This window comes from Canis aureus, chromosome 13 (genome assembly GCF_053574225.1).
Source record: "Canis aureus isolate CA01 chromosome 13, VMU_Caureus_v.1.0, whole genome shotgun sequence".
NCBI classification, from domain to species: Eukaryota; Metazoa; Chordata; class Mammalia; order Carnivora; family Canidae; genus Canis; species Canis aureus.
Window position 1 is genome coordinate 41,668,799 of NC_135623.1, and position 21,781 is coordinate 41,690,579.

The 21,781-nt window shown below is 37.6% G+C and overlaps 1 protein-coding gene across 2 annotated transcripts in view; it reads right to left on the reverse strand.

Annotated features, from left to right (window-relative positions):
• Nucleotides 1-557: 557 nt before the first annotated feature.
• FGD6 (FYVE, RhoGEF and PH domain containing 6) overlaps nucleotides 558-21,781 on the reverse strand; it is a 111,498-nt gene continuing 90,274 nt past the window's right edge. For both annotated transcript variants that reach the window (XM_077845852.1, XM_077845853.1), the window contains exons 15-21: nucleotides 16,691-16,793; nucleotides 16,055-16,201; nucleotides 14,960-15,062; nucleotides 13,134-13,261; nucleotides 8,340-8,468; nucleotides 7,167-7,315; nucleotides 558-5,082 (exon numbers count right to left, since the gene is read on the reverse strand). In XM_077845852.1, the coding sequence (XP_077701978.1) occupies nucleotides 5,046-5,082; nucleotides 7,167-7,315; nucleotides 8,340-8,468; nucleotides 13,134-13,261; nucleotides 14,960-15,062; nucleotides 16,055-16,201; nucleotides 16,691-16,793 (796 nt within the window). In that variant the 3' untranslated portion in view covers nucleotides 558-5,045. The remainder of the gene's footprint in view (nucleotides 5,083-7,166; nucleotides 7,316-8,339; nucleotides 8,469-13,133; nucleotides 13,262-14,959; nucleotides 15,063-16,054; nucleotides 16,202-16,690; nucleotides 16,794-21,781) is intronic.

Sequence of the window (21,781 nt, forward strand, 5' to 3'; positions counted from 1 at the left end):
CCTGGGAGGCTCAGCGGTTGAGCCTCTGCCTTCAGCTCAGGGCCTGATCCTGGGGTCCCAGGATCGAGTCCCTCATGGGGCTCCCTGCAGGGAGCCCGCTTCTCCCTCTGCCTGTATCTCTGACGAATAAATAAAATCTTAAAAAAAAAAAAAAAAAAAAAGAGGCGTATGACAGAACAAGAGCACGGACAGCAACCACCTGTGGCATAGAGGTGAGGCAGGAAGAGCTGTCCTCTGTGCAAAGTACTGTGTGATGTGGACTTTAAGAGAAGGGGTCCTTGACATTTCTTTAGTATTGATCCAGCACTAGAAAAGCAGTCATGGATTCAGGCCAGAAGCCCAAGTCAGAAAAAAACATAGGTGCACTGGGAAGGAGAATATCTCTATCATTTCCCTCTGGAACTAGGCAGGAAGACACGGTAAAAGGGCATGCAACGATCTCTAAGAAGGGGAATATGCTTTATGCCTCATTCTCTGAAAACAGGGCTGTGTGGTTCATCTTTAAATATGTGACTCTAGAAAAATATATGGCTTAAAAGACATCATCACACCGAAAGTAGATACAGTAAATTTATTTTTTATAAATATAATACATATTGACATTATTTACAATACTTGGTTTATTTATAAAGGATCTATATATGGACAATAAGATACAAAGTATTATCATTTTAGGTCAAAAGTGTTTCTAGAAATTCATGTCATTAAAATATATATATATAGTATTTCAAGACTGGTTCTTAACATGCTATGACCAACTCATATAAAAGAGAGTTGCCCTTTTTCATCTCTCCCCACAACTAAGGGACTTGCTATTGAGGCTTTTTGGAAATTTCCTACTCATTTTTTCTTAAAATTAAATCCTACTGGAAATTATCTTTGCTTAAAAAGGAAAGTCATAGGTAAGATTTTCCTTTAGAGAATAGTAAATGTGGCATAGGCTCCAGAATATTTGTACATGGAAGGCACTTAAAAAAATAAAAATCAGAAGGAATCCATTTGGAGTAATTTAATTTGCCAAATAGTGAGTGTCCATAGCATGCAAGGTACTCTGCCAGATGCTGAGGAGGAGGCTCAGATTCTCAAGGACAGAATGTGATAGGCACCAGAAGAAAGTGTGTTTTCTAGCTAACGATGATGGAGACACAGAGAAAGGAGGGACTAGATTTGGTCTACAGGAATAAGAGAGGAGGAATAGGGGAGAGAAAGACTAGGACCAACTGTCACAGAAGTCTTGGATACACAGGCAGAAATGAGTTGGAAAGAAGGTGAGAACAAAGAAGAAAACCATGTGAAGAGAGAAAAGTTGGGGTGGGCTTAGTTGGAGTGTGTGATACCTGAGGAAAAGTATTCCATACCAAGCCACTGGGAAGGCAGCGGAGGCTGCAAAGAGCAGGGATGAAACTAGGTTAGAATGTATAAGATAGCTCTGGCAGTGTTTAAAATAAGACTGTGAAAAAAAAAATAAAAAGACTGCAAAGAAGGCATTGAAATTGGAAGAAAAGTTATTCTAATTATTGGGAAGAGGTAACAAGGACTTGAGCCAGGGGCTGTGCAGTAACAGGAATGAAGATGGAACACATACAAGAGCAATAGCAGAGGGTCTTGTTGAGACTTGGAGGCAGACTTGGAGGCAGATTCTGGAGCCTAGACTGCTGTTTTTCCAACACAGAAGAAAATAAACAGATCTGAATGAACAGAAAGTGGTCATGTAAAGTTTAAAATGCTTAAGGAGGACTCACGTAGATGTCCAACAGGTAGTTGCAAATATGGCCTTGCAGGAAAAGAGTAGGTCTAAGATCGGAGTTACAATGAGGGCATGTGGGGGGCTGTGTTTGAGTTGTAGATGACATGAATCCTGTCGACACCTTCTATGCATTTCAACAATGATTTTCTCTTAAAAGACACAGGCTAGGTATTTTGTGAGACACAGATACAAGTATTTGCCTTTAAGGCATGTACTGTATAACAAAGGAAAAAGGATTTACCTCTCTGGAAATCCTAGTGACTACATTTGACTACAGTGGATCTCAAACTTCAAAAATGAGAGTACAAATGGATGCATACTCCAAGACCGATAAACATATGCTGTGATAACATTTACATTTTAACTAAATTACTAAATACAGGCTTTCTCTATTTCTGGAGAAACAGCCAGCATCTGGCTAACAAAACTACACTTTAAAGTTATCTTCTTCACTTACTTGTTTCATTACTGCTTTATATTAAAGTTGCTCTGATCTCATTTTAAGGAATGTTACTACATACTCAAAAGCATCAAGCTTTTGGTTGAAGAGAATTAAGGATCTTGGGCAAACGATAATAAGATCATACTGGGTACATTAGAGAACAGGGGAAGAGGTTGGAGAGAGGTTTGGATATGTGGGATGATGCCTAAGATAACCTTTCTCATTTTTCTAGGACTCTGCTTGATCCTCTACATTTACTATGAGGACCCTAGATGGGGGGGCAGGGGGGCACAAAGAATGCCAGGCATCCCCTAGTTTAACTTGGCATCTCTTATCAAGGTTATTTTTAGTGCCTTTTGCTTAGCTTTACAACTGCTCTTTCTCCTCCTTATGAATACAAGGAGAAACCTGAAGTGTGATGGAAACACATGCATCAGCATAATAATACAATAAATACAATATTCTTGGCATTCGGGTACTATGTTAAGTGTCTGACTCTTGATTTTGGCTCAGGTCATGATCTCAGGATCATGAGATTGAGCCCCGTGTTGGGCTCTGCACTCAGTAGGGAATCTGCTTAAGATTCTTCCTCTCCCTCTGCTCATCCCCCTTCCTCTCCCAATGTACCCAATAATACCATTTCCCCCCTCTAAAATGTTACCTCTCAAGAGATTTACTTTTTAAAGTAACTTTACAATAAAAGTATATTATTAGGTTCTCAGTTGACATTAACTGAGAGGTTAAATAAATAGTTGATCAGCTTTAGTAAGTTATGAAGGATTGGTAAGGGGGAAAAGGGAATATAACACTATTCCACATTTAAAACATTTTTTTTTTGGGGGGGGGTGGATGGTAATCTGATAGTTTCCTCAAACAACTGTATGTGTATTTTCAAAACCCCCTCATGGAGTGAAGCCAGTAGCCAGTACAGTCATACAGGTGTTTCACATATAACTATATTAATAGAAGTTTGTGCAATGCTGTTTCTATTTAGATTTATAAATGGCTCTTGATTTAGCCAGCTGTTGGAAGACAAAATAGCCTAGCTGATATTTTTTTAGATTCTGAGGTTTAAGCCAAACCTTACATTCAGAAGACTGAGAGCTCAAGAGGAAGGGGGCAAAACTCCAAATAACTTGTCATTGGCAAAATGCTAGATCCAAAGAAACAGAAGGAAACACTTTATAAGGTACAATCTTGGTCTCCAGAAAGGATACACTAAAAACTACAAGGATTTTTAACATGGAAGCCTTATTTATGCTTCTCTTGATTAAAATTAGTGAGCTGCAAAGACGTATTAGTTTGCCTATTATGGACAGAAAGAATGGGGAGAGAGCATGTGAGGATTGCATGTGAGGGTGCAACAGAGTTTAAAATGATCCCACAGCAAGAAAGAGCCAGAAAAAAACTATAGCAGACAACTCTCAATTTAGTAGAGGCTCTGGTGCTGCAACAGACAACATTCAAAAGGCTTCAGAAAGGCACTCAGTAATTCTTTTGGCAATGGTAAGTATCACAGTGAATTAGGAAATACTTTATATAAAAGCAGAAAGGAAAATCCTTGTGCCCTTTTGTGAAATATTCTATGGATGACCTTGCCTTTTAATATAATTTATATTTAGTTTAAGCTCAGTCAATATATGTATATTATGAGCATCAAGAATGACTTTAATCATACTGTGAATTTCATTTTTCTTCTACTCATCAATAATTTTGTGTACAAAGCAGTTCACATAGTAAGTGCACCAGAATTATGAATATAAATTTTTCCTAATGAGGTGCATTTGGCAACTGGTTAAGGAAATAAAGGATTTGTTTTATTTATCAGGGAGGACATAACACAAAGTAGTATTAAATAACCTTTAAAAAATGGATACAGTTTCAGTGAACACTGGCTTAGAATCTGTGCTTTTTTGGTATGGTAATTCCAGTTCATTTTTTAAAGCACAGTATTATAGGAAAGGAACATTCTTTCTAGATACAAACACCACACTGAGTTGGGCTCAGAGAACTTAGAATAGCAAAGGGTATTGTGTAATATAATGCTTGTTATATTTTGTTTTAAAAATACATTTATGTTTGTGTTGAACTGGCAGCTTTAAAAAAAGGATTAGACTTTAATATAAAGACCATACAGTTGTGTTCCTCTGCAAATGAAAACATTCTCTTTTCTACTCATAGCTCAATGAAAATTTTCACATTCTATCCCTTTGCTGTGATGCCTTGATGATGTAACATTATCTCATGCCAAAAGAGGTACAACAGAAATACTCTAGACAATTTACTGGAATTTCATTTCACAGTTACTGAGGTAGGAGTTGGCCGTGTGTTTTTCCATTAAAAGATAAAAAAAATTCATCTAAGTTTATTGATTCAAAAACATATATTTTTCGCATCAGCAGTTTTATAGTAATTTCTAAACCAAATACTGCATGGAAAGTTGCTCCTTGATGTGTTTTTTATTTACAAAGACTTACCTCAACTAGGAATGTTACAATGTAACATGATAAAGCACATTGAGAAAACACATTGAGAAATCTGTGTCACAAAGTTAATACAGTATCCAATATTAAGTTTTCTGGTTTCTAAAGAAAAGGTACATTAGAGTTCAGTGTGAGTCTCAGAAATAATTCTGACCATTAAGTAAACATCAAAATTTTAATAAATAACATACATGAAAAAACAAACATTAAAAAATTATCTTATACCTAACAAAATAATTACTAATATTTGATGAAGATTTTGGCTGGATTTATCTTGGCAGTGTTTATTTATATAAAATTTCTGTCCTGCATTTACTCCATCCTGATGAAATTCCACCCATTTGGAATCACAGAAGGGATAAAACCAACATCACTACAATATTGTGCCTTCCTGAAATGCTTCTATCCACCTATTAGTAAGAGAAATTTGTTAGATTTGTAAAATGCAATCATCCAATAGATGTTAAAACAATACAAATCATAGTTATGCCTGTGGATTCAATCATCCTAGCAGTATATTTAAGATGTTTCCTACACCAAATTAGAATTCTGCATATATGGAATTGTCCTTTATTTGGTAATATGGTGCAAAATTTGGCCCCAAAAGTACATCTTGTATGTCCATGAGGCGTGAAGAAGGGGCCATTTCATGTAAAAGCTCTATGAAATCCTGATGATCCCATAAAATTGGTTTGGGAGATGAATACATTTGCAAAGACTTTTATTTCCACCTCCTTTCTGCTTTTAGGAACACCACCTTTTGTCTGTTTCCTCCTCTCTTAACTCCCTGGGCATCCATAGTCCAGAACTGTTCTAACATTCTCAATGAAAGAGAATCTACATCTGATCTACCTCAGTTGATCAAAATTTTGCATACAATATAAAGTATCTAAAAAAAAAAAAAAAAGTGTTTCAGAGTTTCGTAGAAGTCTTTCCAAAATTCATTAGTCTCAAAGTTTTATCTGACAATACCCACAGCTGCAATTATTCAGAAGACACTTGGAGGTAGTCTTTTTGTACCTACCTAGTACTGTAATGGCTTCTGAACTTATTATGAATATTTGAAATCACTCAGTTAGTAAAAGTAGCCTGTAACAGGTTTAGCTCAAGTTTCAAAGACAGAATTTTCAAAAATTTAAATGCAAATGGCACAAGGTATAATAAAATCTTTTAAAAAGCTAAAAATTTTCCATTAAAATTAAGACATCTTAATATTCTATAATGTGCAAAAATACTTCCATGATATTAGTGACTCCAAAGAGAAACTTAGAATTTAGCCTGTATTAATTTTAAATTGTAGGTAAGCAGATTCCCTTCACTCAACTACATTCAATTGTCTTGAAGGTTTTTCTACCTTGTCAACTTAATGATATAAACAAAAGATGTATATTCAAAAGAAATTTTATCAGTTTGATGATGAATATTGGATAAAAATCACAAGAAATGTAGTTCCTAACAGAATATTAGAACGATTAGTCTTTTATCCAAGTAGTTTTTTGCAGAAAGAATAGTTAAGTAACATAATTTTAAATATTCTTCAGTTCAGTTGAAAAAGAATTATTTGGAGTAACAGATATACCCTAGATGTCCTAACATAGACTGAAAAAAAAAAAAAGTCTTACAGAGTGTCTGTCACATTGTACCTGATTAATATTCAATACATATATAATTCTCGAACATTAGTTCTAATTGCCTTAAGAAAAGACAAGCCTTGTTTACTTAAGGCGTTCTGCATGCATGTTTTAAGCCTATTGAGAAAACATGAGCACTAAGCTCTTAGCGGAAACAAAACCGTATAACTTGTGAGGCCAAAAAAAAAAAAAAAAAATCAAATGAAAGATCTGGTGAAAGGTAACTACACTGTGTTGTTTACAAAGAACCTGGATTTCACAGAGATATGCTTCTCTATGTTAAACAACCTCATGACATCAAAATAAATATTCTTGTTGGAATTCTGAAGAGACTGTTTAGAAGTCTTTACCATCTAAAATGATACCCATTTCCTTCTACTCAGTTATTGGGAACAGCATGGGAGCCTCTTAATGTGTTTGACCCTTTTCCCAAAGAAGTAAGTTAGCAAGCAGCTGTTTAAACTCCCGCTGTTCCATGGCACAATTGAATCACTGGATTGCCAAAGTCCTGGAATGTTTTAAGAGATGATCCTTACCCTTACTGAAGGAGAGGTCAAATGCCTCAGCTTCCTTTCCTTTCAGCAGAGCAGCTTCATGCTGCTTCCTCAGAGGTCATGTATAGACAAAATATTTTGGACAGAACTACCTATTTTCTTTTCCCCTCTACCTCCTGAAAATATTCCAGATCTCTTGCCTGCCCTTAAAACAATTCTAAAGACTTTGAAAAATATGTTAAATCTAACTAATTTGGATCTCTGATTTAAATTCTTCGTTGTCCCCATGCATGAAAGTAGGTTATTTTAAAATCAATCATGTAACAACTTGAAACTCATGTATAAAAGAAAAATGTCTATATTACTTACTTCTGAGCTGAGTGAGCATCATCTGCTTTGAACACATAAAATAACATGTTTTTGTGTAGTAACTGAAACACTCTAGACTCTGAATTCTCGTCTTTGACTTGAGTGACAGTGAATCCTAGTAAAGGCTGACTCTCCAAAGCTGCCACGTCCTAATTTAAAGACACAAAAGGAAGATGAGACTTTAAATTGATACAAAATTCTGATTTGCAAACTCTTGAACTATATAGCTATAATTGAATTTCATATACACACACATATATAAAACAATGATAATTCTAGCAACTTACTTACTTTTCATTTATTCAACAATATTAAGCTGTCCCCTCCCCACCTACCTCATGAGCCAAACATGGTGCTAGTTTTCAATGTGTTCATATGCAATGAATTTCACATATTTCCCTACAACTATGTGAGGTAGGTAATTCTATTACTTTCATTTTATGGATGCAGAAAACAAGCTCAGGAAGGTAGGTGATTGGGCAGCCCAGGTGGCTCAGTGGTTTAGCGCCGCCTTTGGCCCAGGGCGTGATCGAGTCCCGGGATCGAGTCCCACGTCGGGCTCCCTGCATGGAGCCTGCTTCTCCCTCTGCCTGTGTCTCTGCCTCTCTCTTTCTCTGTGTCTCTCATGAATAAATAAAATATTAAAAAAAAGAAAAAGAAAAAGAAAGGTAGGTGATTTACCCTATCCCACTAAGGAAAAGCTTGGATGCTAGGGCATTGGTTTTTATAGGATGTTGTTGGAACACAGGATGATCAGATAGTAGAAAAGGGCAATATTAGAGCAAATAGCCAGGAATTGTTTATAAACCAAAGTCTATCTTATCTAAGCTGAAGCCTGATCAGTACAATCCCGGGATAGTCAAGGGAGTGTCAACCAAGAGAGCTTGGCAGAAGGGATTAGAACCTTTGCCTTTAGTGAGGGTGTCAGTAGTCACAAGACAGCAAAAAAAGTTACATTTTAATACTATGGAAAATTCCTAACATTTTTGAATAAGAGCATGAGGACATTGTTGACGGTAAAAAAAAAATCACAGCAACATCTCCCCCTCCAAAAGCAAAGCAAAACAAAAAATATGCACAAAACAAATAGATTAAACAGATTCTGTAATAATTTCCAATTGGCATTATAAAACCAGACCCCACAATTATTCATCTTTAGATTTCAGATCTTACCTCACTTGCAGCATATGTATATAGCACTTTATTTTTTATGACAAACCACAAGTGTTTCCAAGGTTTTTTATTGCCTTTTGATCTGTACAAGTAGCCACTCATGGAAGAATCTTCTGTGTTTGCTGATACCTACATAAGCAAACCCCATATATAGTTTAATGGTTTTTAGACAAACAAAAAGTTAAACAAAATTGCTTTTGATCATTGGTACTGAAAGCAATTACCATAATAATATAATGTGTCAGAAAGAAGCTGTTTATTATTTTCAAAGTCGGCTACGATACAAATATACCACCATTACTAGAGGCATGAAACACCCTTCTGTTTAAATGCAATTCCAGCACTGGGACACCTGGGTGGCTCAGTCCCTTAAGCATCCAACTCTTGATTTTGGCTCAGCTCATGACCTCAGGGTTGTGAGATCAAGCCGCATGTTGGGCTCTGCACTGGGCATGGAGCCTGCTTAAGATTCTCTTCCTTCCCCACCGCTTCGCTTAAAAAAAAAAAAAAAAAGCAATTCCAGCATTCTGCCTGGTTTCATTGTGCTTGCATGTATTTCTTTGTGGCATCACCTGTGTTTTCTGGGTTGCCAGAAGAAAAATAATTCTAAAGATCAGAAATGTTTTTTGAAAGTTGCATTTTTGGGACCATATATGCTGTTTATTGTTCTTTGTATTTTGCAATGTTAGGGAAAATTAGTCAAACCTTTAACTCTGTTCAATAATTTTTTAGACTTATAAAAACTATTAACAGAGAGGTAAATGGAAAATTATATTATTCATGGTGATTTAAAGGATTAGTTTCTGATCCCCAAATTTTGGTCTGAGAGAAGCTTATTTTTGCTTCATAAAAAAGGATGAAAATGTTTTATTCTCTAGGCCAAAAGACAGTAAGCTCTCAATAATTATAATCTGGTAGTTGAAACTTTTCTCTTTTTTTCAGAATAACAGAAATAAAAAGCCAAGTTTAGGAATTGTGTTATTAGTAGAATGGTGAACAGACTTTTTAGAAAGATTTATTTTAGAGATAGAGTGTGCAAGTGATTGAATACACTTGGTGGGGGTATGAGGGGAGAGGCAGAGGGAGAGAGAGAATCCTCAAGCAGACTCTCAGCTGAGCAGGAAGGCCCATGCAGGGCTTGATCCCAGGACCCTGAGATCATGACCTGAGCCAAAACCAGAGTCAGCCACTCAACGAAATGAGCCAACCAGGCTCCCCTAGAATCGTGAACAGACTTTTAGGATGGTTCCACATGATCCTTGCCTCTGATAATCACACTACAGTACAGTCTCCTCCCCCTTGAGTGTGAGGAGGACCTGTGACTTGCTCCTAACCAACAGAATATCGGGAAGATGATGGCATGTCACTCCCATGATTATGTTATATTCTATAAAACTCCATATTGCTAGTAGATGGGCTCTAGAGACTCTCCCATGCTGGCTTTGAAGAAGTAAGTAGTTGTCTTGGGAAGCTTATGTGGCATGGAAATTAATTCTGCCAACAACCTGAGTGAGCTTGGAAGTAGACCTTTCCTAGCCTTGCAATGAGAACTCAGCATTGGCCAACACCTTGATTCTGGCCCTGCAGAGATCCCAGCTAAGGTATGCCTAGACTCCTGAGATAATAAATGTATGTTATTTTAAGCTACTACTTTTGTGGTAATTTGTTATGCAGCAACAGAAAACATACAGGTGGATTCCATGAATTTTAAAGGTCTACATTTAATTATGTATTGTATTAATTTCTTATAAATTTTATGAGAAGGAGGATATTGTCTAGTGGAAAATTTAAATCTAATGTTAAGTTAGAAATATCTGTTGAGTGCAAATAAATTTGTACAAAGAAGTAATACCCTTGTAGAATACAACCGAATAGTCTTTTTTTTTTCCAAATAGTCTTTTTTAAATTAGTGTTGATATTCAAATGAGATTATGCTTAAAATGTAGTTACATTGGGATACTACTATGTACTTATGTTAGGTGTTACTATAATTGATCAAAACATTTTGTATGCCCCTCTTTTGGAATATTCTTAAATTAGTTTATTAACTATAAAAGAATATCAGTCACAATACTGAATAGTCATGCATAGTCCTCTATTATCTTTTTTTTTTTTTTTTTTAAAGATTTTGCTCACTTATTTATAGAGAGTGTGAGCAGGGGGAGGACCACAGAGAGAGGGAAAGAGAATCTTAGCGTGGAGCCCAACGTGGGGCTTGATCCCACCACCCTGAGATCATGACCTGGGCTGAAATCAAGAGTTGGATGTTTAACCAATTGAACCACCCTGGTGCCCCTTATCCTCTATATTCTTTTTTACAAATAAAATTGTTCTTAACCAGCTTAATCACATGAATCACAAAACTTTCCTCTGAATGATTTGGTTATTTAAAATACAAATCAAATCTAACTCAAGTGACATAGCCTGCCATTACTGAGGATACTGTGGCTCTGAATGTCATTCTACAAATAAGGAGTTTCTAAAAATGTATTGAACATTACTGGAATAAAAATAAAAATTCCCAATTCCTCAAAAAGTTCAACATAAACTGCCATATTATTAAGACAAATGATAACATATATCCACATGGCAATATGTCCACACAATGTTTATAGCACCATTATTCATAATAACTCAAAGGTAGAAACAACTCAGATGTCCATCAACAGATGAATGGATAAACTGTGGTATATACATATGATGGAGTATTATTCAGATATAAAAAGAAACAAAGTACTGATATATGCTATAACTTAGGTAAACCTCTAATATATTATGCTAAGTGAAAACAGCCAGACACAATAGGTCATGTAGTATATTATTCCCTTTATACAAGATATCCAGAATAGTTATATACATCAAGGTAGAAAGCAGATTAGGGGTTACCAGAGAGGATGGAGGGCAAGGACAAGGGGGGACTGATTATTTAATGGGTACAGGGTGTTTTTATGGGGTAATAAAAAAGTTTTAAAACTAGAGCAATGTGGCATTTGCAGAGTGTGGTGATTACACTAAATATCAATGAATTGTATATATTTTTTTAAAGAAAACTCTACACCCAATGCAGGGCTTGAACTTAGGACCCTGAGATCATGAGTCGTATGCTCCACTCACTGAGCTGGCCAGGCAACCCTGAATTGTATACTTTAAATGGCTAATTTAAAGTTATGTGAATTTCACCATAGTTACAAATAAAGATAAAAAACATAGGTTCCCATGTAGGAAACTTTCATAGCACCTAACTGGATAAATTAATTTTCCTTGTCTGATTGCAAAGGTGCAAAGTGGTGGTTCTCAAAATTTAGTATACAGATCTGAATCACAGAGAATGCCTGTTAAAGTTTCTGATTCTGCAGACCTTGGGTGGGGCCTAAGAATTTCCGTTTCTAGTAAGTTCCCAGGTGCTGCTGTTGTGCTGCTCTGGAGGATTCTGAGAACCAGTAGAGAAAAGAAATAGCTACAGTCAGGAAGTAGAGTTTTGACAGGGAAGGCCTGTTTATGTGACTGAGTGGAAAGATACAAAATGCGATTGGAGTTAGGCTGAGTCTAGTCTAGATTAGAAACAGTTTTGTAACCGGCACTGTGGAGTCTAGACTAACAAGAAGAGCAAATGTAAGAATTATATTTATAAACTGTGATATTAGAATGGAGAGGCAAAAAATTATAGAAAACTGAAAACTATTTCAGTTGGTTAAGAACCTTAAGTTCTGAAAGTCAATTTAGAGTCAGGAACTGAGTGATGGAAGATACAGTTCAGAGTATTACACTGGCTTAACCAGTTTAAGAAACTTGGCAATTAGAACTCTAAGTCTTCTTCTCACTATCTCATGAGACTGGCTATGAATCATTTCCTAGTGTTTTAATTGCCATGATGGAATACACTGAATTTTACATAAAGAACACAATCTTGGGGCAGCCCCAGTGGCTCAGCAGTTTAGTGCCGCCTTCGGCCCAGGGCATGATCCTGGAAACCCAGGATCAAGTTCCACATCGGGCTCCCTGCATGGAGCCTGCTTTTCCCTCTGCCTGTGTCTCTGCCTCTCTTTGTCTCTCATGAATAAATAAAATCTTAAAAAAAAAAAAAAAAAAACACGATCTTGGTCAAATTTTTAGAGTTGTTTGCTTCCATTTTCCATGGTAGAACACCTCCAGAGAAAAAAATTTAAAACTCTCCTCTGCTGGCCAGAAAACTGGTCACGGAGGAAACAATTAATAAACTAATAAAAAATGGAGGTGGTTAGACAAGCAGTGCTGACATTAGCTGACTGAACACTTGAGTTCGAGAAGATGGGATAGGATACTGGTGATGCCTGTGGATTATACCACTGACAGGTCCAACTCTGCAGCCTATCCTAACCTTTAAAATTTTTCTTTTAAGTTGAAAGAATTTATTATCAGTGCAGCTGTATATAGCCAATGCTTACAATGCTTACAAATAACAAACTGCGCAGATCAGTAGATGCTAATAAAGTGCCCAAAATATTCTGTAGACTTCTCTCTGGCATGAGGTCTCCTCAAGGTAATATTAAAAATTCACATGTGTCTAAATTATCTTTACTCGTTATCATTGCTATAAAATCTCAAACCTTTCAACTGCAATTTTCTGAATGACTCAGATCATATGGTGGACCAAGCAAGAGAGTGAGGCATCAACCACATCCATCACCAGTATTAAAATGCTTGTCTTAATAGTAGTGGGAAATGACATCTTCCTTTATGGAAGAAAAACAGTATATTATATGCATATGAATAATTCAGCCTATATCAGGTTGCAAGTTTAATGGAAACACTTACTTCTTTGAGAGCAGCTGGGATTTTTTTCTGTTTCCTCCCTGATGGAATACTGTGTAAAACTGATGACAAAGTACTTGAAGGAGATTTGTGATTTCCAGGAGATCCAATCTTAGGTGAATGCTGGTGATCTAAAACAAATCAGGTGCATTTATGTAGCCAGTGGTAAGCATTTTGTAATTCAATTTAATTCAGATCAATAAATACTGTTACATAAGGCATCTATGGAAGGATACTTAAGAAACTGATGATCCTGAGACCCCCGGGGAAAAAAGATAGATGGCCAGAAGTTGAGAGGGAGGAAGATTTTCCACGGTCTCTGATTTTATGCTCTTTCAGTTGTAAACTACGAGAAAGGATTACCCTCTTGTGCCTTCAGAATAATGATACATGTTACTGTACTACCAACTTTAAATAAATTATATAAACTTCCCTCCTGATTTAAAAAAAGAAAACAGAATCACTTAGTACTTAGATATACGACCAAATAAGAATATTATAATGAATGAAGTGCTAGAAAAGGGGCTATAAGACAAGATAAGGAAGCCATTAATTTTGAGGCAGAGGTTCAGGGAAAGGTGGGGAGGGAGTAATATATTTGAGTTGGCCATTAAGGTATAATAGGAGTTTGGCAAGCTAAAAGGAGTACGAAGAAGACTCCATGAAGAGAGGTCAGAATAAGCAAAAGCAGAGAGGTATGAAATTAGATCATCTATTTGGAGAATAATAAGGCTGAGGGGGAAAAAAGGCTAGTTCTAAGGAATGTGGACTGTTGTTAAAACCGTGGGAAATCAAAGATCTTTTAGGCTGGGAAGTGACATGAACAGATTGAATTTAGAAAAAAAAAAAATCTGGCAGTAGGAAGGAGGAAGGATGTGCAGCAGAAAACCTATTGGGAAACTATTACAGTAGTCCAGATGAAAGAAAGGGCTGAGATGAAGAAATCAAGAGAAAGACAGGTCTTCAAAGATAAATTAATCAAGATTTACTGACTAAAATGTGTGTGGGTGATTAGGGAAGAAGATTTTAAAAACTGAATGTTGAATGTTTGCAGCCTATATTATACACCCAGAGAACAAAGGAAGGAACAAAAAGGCCAGTGAAGGATTAGATAAATGTGTCTTTTTGGAAAATGTAAACACATGGTTACTAACTATTATGCTGTAAATATGGATTCTGAAGTGGCATGCCATCTAGCTTTATTCATTGAGACATTCTCATTTGCTGATGGAAAGCTATCCTTCATGGAAATGAATGACAACTTTTTTGAAATTTAGATCCTATAGGTTTTAGGAATTTAACTAAAATTCTCTTTCTAAAATACAGACCCAAGCAATCCTGCTAGCTGCATTCATCTTAACTGTGGGGATGCATATCTGCAATAATGAGTAGGAAGATATGATTTATCATTTTTGTATTTAGTGAAAAGCTCAACATTTATATATACCATAAAATCTCACCAAATCAGTCCAAGTGATTAGAAATAGGCTAACAAAGGTCCACCCAGTATATTTCCACAGAGAATTACTTTACAGATAGGTAAAAATGAGTCGTTAAGAGCATGCAGTTATGAAACTGGAAATTTCAAAATTAGTTGAAAGCTAAAGTTCCCCTGTAACTGTTTTAAAAGCATTTCATCCTGTAATTACATTTCTACAATTGGTACTCTAGGAGTTAAGAAAACAACTAAATTATGAAAGCAAAATTCTGAATATTTTGAGATGAGCATCACCAATCATATTGCTAATATACCTAAGATGATTCTTTCAGAAGGTTGTTTGAAAGCACCTGGAAATAAAGGAATTTGTTAAACTTTACTTATGTATTACCTAGTTTCTGCAGTTCTTGGAAACAATGTTCACATACTCTTGCTGGTTGATTTTTCAGGTAATCTAAACCATACTTATTTGATGAACAAGCTTGGCATACAATCTGAAAACACAATGGAATTATTTCATTTAGAATAACCTCAGTATCAAACCATCTAATATGCTACAATAGATAATGCTGTCTACCTAGAGTGCTTTTAAAACCTTTTCTTAGTGACTTGAAATAACACCTCTGTGGAGTTCAGGCCTGCAGTGAATTCACACACAACACCACACTGCAAGATAAAGAGGCCACAAACTATGACTGAGTGAGTGCTAACTCCATAAAATAAAATGCTAATAGCATTAATATGTGGGAAATGTTTAGAACCATGTGTGGTGTGCATAAAGTCCTCTGTTAGCTGTATTTATCATCATCATCTTTACTGTAACCATGTCTGGTGAGCTTCTACCAATTGTCTGGCCCTCTACTAAATGCTCTTTAAACAGACTCCGTTTAATCTTTGTGGTAACTCTCATTGTTACTCTACTCCTTTGACTAACGAGGTCATGAAGGCTTAGATACGTCACTGGTGATAACTTTAACACTGAAAATTCCTCTGTAAAATACTTAGTATCTAGATAAATGTAGTTTCAATAATTAACAGTAAATGTGGGAGTCTAGTTAATTTTGAACTTTTTGTTTTTTTTTTAATTTATTTATGATAGGCACACAGTGAGAGAGAGGCAGAGACACAGGCAGAGGGAGAAGCAGGCTCCATGCACTGGGAGCCCAACGTGAGATTTGATCCCAGGTCTCCAGGATCGCGCCCTGGGCCAAAGGCAGGCGCTAAACCGCTGCGCCACCCAGGGATCCCTGAACTTTTTTTTTTTAATGAAAATTCTCTATTATTGACATTCTATAATAACTTTGGTAGGTGAGGGTGAGTTCCCTAATAAGATTACCCTCTGCCTAAATATTTAGAGAAAATACCATCCATGATTCAGTATCTTTTTCTCCCCTGCCATGGTTTACAGGAGGAAATATGCTTCCTCACTATGTACAGCTTGGAGCTATTAAAAACCATAATGGAGATGGAGGTCAACATCTCCAACCTTCCCGCAGGCCCGGCAGTGGTGTCGTCTCCACGTCAGAGTGAATTCACTGGTGCAGATCATACACATTGTGGCTCGGGTATCAGGGATCCAGATGGGAGCCTTTGATCCAAGAGGACTAACTTCCTCTTTATTTTCTGAGTCAGCCTGTGGAAGAACGAGTTTTCATTACCTCCACGCACATAGAATGCTACAGAACTGAGCCCCCCCTTTTTTGGGGGGGCAATGGCGGCCCACAATGCTGATGGTGTCATTAAAGATGTGGAATGGATGGGCTACTGTAGTTGTCATTTTCTCAGGATATTAAGATTAGCTGTATCCTAATAATCCTTTGTTGCAAAATTAACTTAAAAAAATGCCTGCGGTAGTACCATGATGGCTGGTTAGTTTCTTCCTTATATTGTATTTCCCCAATTTTTTACAATGAAGTTTTACGACCAGAAAAAATATGAATGTGCTATATGTTATCACAGACTTGCAATTAGACATTTATAGGATATTTAGCTCTGAAATTATACCCACACGTGTATCTTTCTGTGAAACACATGTTGCTTTTCTAAACCTCTGGGAAAAGTTTCTTTAGCGTAAAAACTGATTGAAACGAACTGAAAAAGAATAAGAAGGAAAAGACAATACCTCATCAAGACTCCTACTAGGACAGAATGTGATTCTTTTTTTGGCATACTCTTCTATTGACCTGGAAATCGCTTCTAGCCATTCATCCCTTTCAGTGGCAGAACTGTTGGGGGCAAAAGAAGGTTCCATCAACCAGATGTCAGCTTTTATTCTTTGCCTTTTTCCTACTTCTTTTCTTCCTGCCATGGCAACAGATTCCACCACCCTCCCCAACAATGCTAGTCCCAGGCAGCAGGTCTGAGGTTTGTGCGCACAAATAATCAGAGTGGGCATTAAAGAACACATGGCATTTTAGCAAATACAATGCTTTTTTTCTTCCCCAAAGTACTGCTTTATACTATTGAAGTCTCTTAAATTTGGAGTTTTTTTGCTTGGCTTAAGAGCTAGTCATATAATTAATGATTATGGCTATTTACATAAACAAGGAGTTTCCTGAGACATAATCCTAGAATTTAAAAATATTCCAAGGAATCAAGTTTGTTTGTTTGTTTTTTAAAGATTTTATTTATTTATTCATGAGAGACAGAGAGAGAGGCAGAGACATAGGCAGAGGGAGAAGCAGGCTCCTCACAGGGAGCCCAACGTGGGACTCGATCCTGGAGCCCTGGGATCACACCCTGAGCCAAAGACAGATGCTCAACCACTGAGCCACCCAGGCATCCCAAATCTTGGTAAATTTTGAGTCTGGGTGACTGAATATGCAGCTTCATTGTATTATTCACTCTAATTTTAAGAATATTTGAACTTTAAATAATGTTTTTATAATTAAAAAACCACTTGCCTTCCCCACAAAAATTATAGTAGAAATGTACCTTCCTACTGAATGGCTTTAAGTGCCATTTAGAATATGCACTCATATGGATATTAAAAAGTTGAAATCCACTTTACCAATAAAAATTTTAAAACTAGTATATTCCTCAAATTTTCATTATATACCAAGAATAAAATAAAATAGAATAGGGCAGCCCGGGTGGCGCAGCGGTTTAGCACCGCCTGTAGCCCAGGGCGTGATCCTGGAGACCCTGGATGGAGTCCCATATCAGGCTCTCTGTATGGTGCCTGCTCCTCCCTCTGCCTGTGTCTCTGCCTCTCTCTCTCTCTGTCTCTATGAATAAATAAAATCTTTAAAAAAAATAAAATAGAATAGCTCTTATTTCTCTAAGCCAAACAAAACCTGCCTCAATTACCTCTATTACTCTACCATTTCTGTCCCAACTAGCTGCCATTTATTTAACAGTTACTACATGTCAGCCAACTGTGCTAAATGCTTTGCAAATGTCATCACATCTCATCCCTCAGAGCTACCTCATGGAATATATATTGGATCTTACACCTCCTTTCCCCAATACTATCATTATCACCAACCAGCACCATTTACAGATAAGCAATCTGAGGATTTGAAATGTGAGACAGTTTGCTTCAGACAACAGGCTACATGACTTAACTTGGCATTAGACCCACGTGTAGCTATAGACTGAACCCTTCACCACCGTGTCATTCATCTCTGTTCTCTGAACTATGCTATGAGAACATATGCTCAAGCTTCCAAGTAAACATTCATAAAATAATACTGTCCCTCTCTCTCACTCTCTCCCCTTCCTCTACTTTTTCAGTAGAAGAAGTAAAAGAAAGCAGAGAGGCAGATGGTTAATTTGAGAACTGCCGTCTGATTTTTCTGGAGCCCTGGGAGCATGTGGAATGTGATTTGACTGTGCAAATCATGTCACATATGCTGTTCTTTCATTTAATCATTCCTGGCTCTCTTGTGTGGGGATCTGCCAAAACAATGTTTACCAGCTCTTGATAACACATTTCTCACAGACCACACACATTTGCCTGCAGTTTCGAGTGGAGACATTCTAGGTTGTCTTTTGTAACATGGTTAGCAGAAGACTCAGCACCTTCCTCAGTTAAAATGCAGTTAAACCAAGTATTTTTTTCTTTATGGAATGTGCACATTACCCACAAAGCAAAATTTGTATTAAATAAGCACCATTCTCCCATTGATTGGGATGAATTTCCAAAGGGAAAAACCTACCAAAAACCTACCAAGGGGTTTTTGGTATGTTATATCTTACCACACTATTTTCTCCTTGACTAACTGTGGAATGCTATTCTAAGGTCTAACGGCCATATCACTGCATTTCATTTTTTTTTAAAGACTTATTTATTTATTCATAGAGACACAGAGAGAGAGAGAGAGAGAGGCAGAGACACAAGCAGAGGGAGAAGCAGGCTCCATGCAGGGAGCCCGACATGGGACTCGATCCCGGGTCGCTAGGATCACACCCCAGGCTGCAGGCGGCACTAAACCGCTGTGCCACAGGGGCTGCCCTCACTTCATTTCAATTCATCGCCAGCAGAAGCCTACCGAGGGCCATGGTACTAAGCCATGAACTGCGCATACAAAACACATGACTTTGTAAAGGCTCACATCTAATGAGGTGAGACACAAAAACAAGTAATTACTGTATGATATAATAAAGATATTAGACCAGGAACAAAGAAGCAGTAAATTACCTTATTTAGGTAGTGGGGAAAGCTCAGCAAAGGTGAGGACTAGTGTCTCTATACACCTACATTTGGCCTCCTAGCTTTGGTTATCTTCTCTAAGCTGATGACTCTCAAATATATGTCAAGTCTGGGCTCCCTTCTGACCCCTCAATCCTAATAGGCACTGCCTCACTGATGGCCGTTTCTGTTTTTGTTTTTAAGTAGGCTTCACGCACAGTGTGGAGCCCAGTGGGGCTTGCAACTCACAAGCCTGAGATCAAGACCTGAGCTAAAATCAAGAGCTGGAAGCTCAACCAACTGAGCCCTCCAGGTACCCTGATGACTCCATGACTGATAGGCATGTCATATTCAATATGCATATCTGAAACTAAGTTCCTGATTCTTCTCCCAAAGCTGTTTCTCCCCCAGTGTTCCCTATCCCAGGGATAGTAATGGCATTACTACCTGGCACAGTGTACAAGCCCGAAACTAGCTCTTCTCCCCCTCTGTCTCTCAACCCCATGTCCAATTAATCATCTCCTTTACTTCCCCTTCTACACCACTTTCTACTTAGCAGCCAACTTTTTCAATATCTTATTAATTAATTAATTAATTAATTAATTTATTTATTTATTTAAGAGAGAGGGAAAGGGAGAGAGAGAGCACGCATGAGTGGAGAGAGGGAGAAGCAGACTCCCCACTGAGCAGGGAGCCCAGTGAAGAGCTTGATCCCAGGACCCTGAAATCATCTCTTGAGCCAAAGGCAAAGAGTTAGCCAACTGAGCCACCCAGGCACCCCAGCAACCAACTTTTAAAAAGGTCAATATGATCACATTCCCTTGTGCAAACCTTTCAGTGGTTTCCTATGGATTTTTGGCTCAAGACCCAAATCCACAAGTTCTGCACCCTGTCCCTCCAGGCTTGAGAAGGGTCACTCCCCTTCTCATTATCTGTTCATGCCATTCTGGTCTTTCAGTTCTTTGAATCCACAATGCCCTTTCCACCTCAGGGCCTTCGTATACATTATTCCTAATGAGCAGCAGCCTCTTCCTTTCCTTCTTGCCTTGCTATCCAACTCCTATTTATCCTTCATAACTCAACTGACACAGCAGGTCTTTCGGGAAGCTATCCCTGACTGCCCTTTCTCCACCAAAGTTAGTTCAAGGTTCCTTGTTTTGCACCTGGTAGTTTTCCTTAATCACAATAATTGATTTTGTTGACATTTTGCTAAGCATTGTCTTCCCTAATAGACTGAAAGGTCAGAGAAGGAAGGGTCCTTTTAATTCTCCACTGTCTCATGATGCCTGGCCCAAGGTAGAGAATCCATATTACTTACTGACCAAAGGAACCAATTCCAGGCAGCTGCCTGTGCAAAAGGCAGGAGGATGTGAGGTAGGCTGGCACGCATGGAGAGTATGCAGATCCATGCTGGTGAAACATGCAATGTTGTTTAGAACATGGTGGGGGCAGGGAGAATGGAGAGAAATCAGGCTGGTGAGGTCCATAGGAACCAGATCACAGGAGGCCTTCTCATCTCCTTCCTACATGTTATACTGTACCCACTCACTGCGGCTGGGTGGGGGGCTCAGAAAAAGAGCATGGTATAATGGCGGCATTCAGTATGTGTCTACTCCCATCTTCCCAGACCACCTTAATCCTCCCTTTGAAATTTGCTTTCCCTTTATCAAGAACTTTCCAGTTATAGTTTTTCCTGCATAACCCACATTTAATCCATCAATAATCCTATTAACTCTACCTGGTTCTGATCATTTCTTACCATTCTAGTTCAAAAGTGCATCATCTAGCTCCTACCTGGACTTCCAATTTCTATTCTAGTCTCTAGATGGTCTATCATCTATAAAAAAAGCCAGTGTCCTCATTTAAAAATATACATTATACCACACAAATTCTTAGGCTTATTAAGACCATCAGAGGGTTTCCCATCACACTTAAAATTCCAGTAACCTTACTAAGGTCTAAGAGGCCTATATGGACATCCACATATTTACCTGAATGGCAACCAAAGAAGGATTTATCATCATTTCCTGAATTGTTTTAAAAGATTTTATTTATTTGAGGTAGAGAGCACAACCAAGGGGGTGGGAGGCAGAGGGAGAGGAAGAAGCAGAATCTCCACTGAACAGAGGGAACCAGACTAATATGGGGCTCGATCCCAGGACCCTGGGATCATGACCTGAGTCACAGGCAGATGCTTAACTGACTGATTCACCCAGGCGCCCCTGAATTATTTAATTTTTAATAAAATGGAATTTTGTTTTTGCCAAAGCATATTTTTAGTTAGGATATTTACGTGCAACTGAAAACTTGACTTTACTGTAGGTACTTTCTGGATATTTGAAAATCACTTTCTTGATTTTGAGAACCATCCTTAAGTATTTGTCAGGAGCCTGCTGCATAAAGGCTTGATGTTCCTTGCACTTTTATTCAAATTAAAAAAAAAAAGTCTCAGTTCCAGGTAATCAAGAGTTTACCATCTTTCTCCAAATATTAACCTGTAGGATGTATCAGGTACCTCCCAGGAACTGCTTGCTTTGGCTAGAGGTTGGGAAACATTTGACAAACCTTGAACAAACCCTA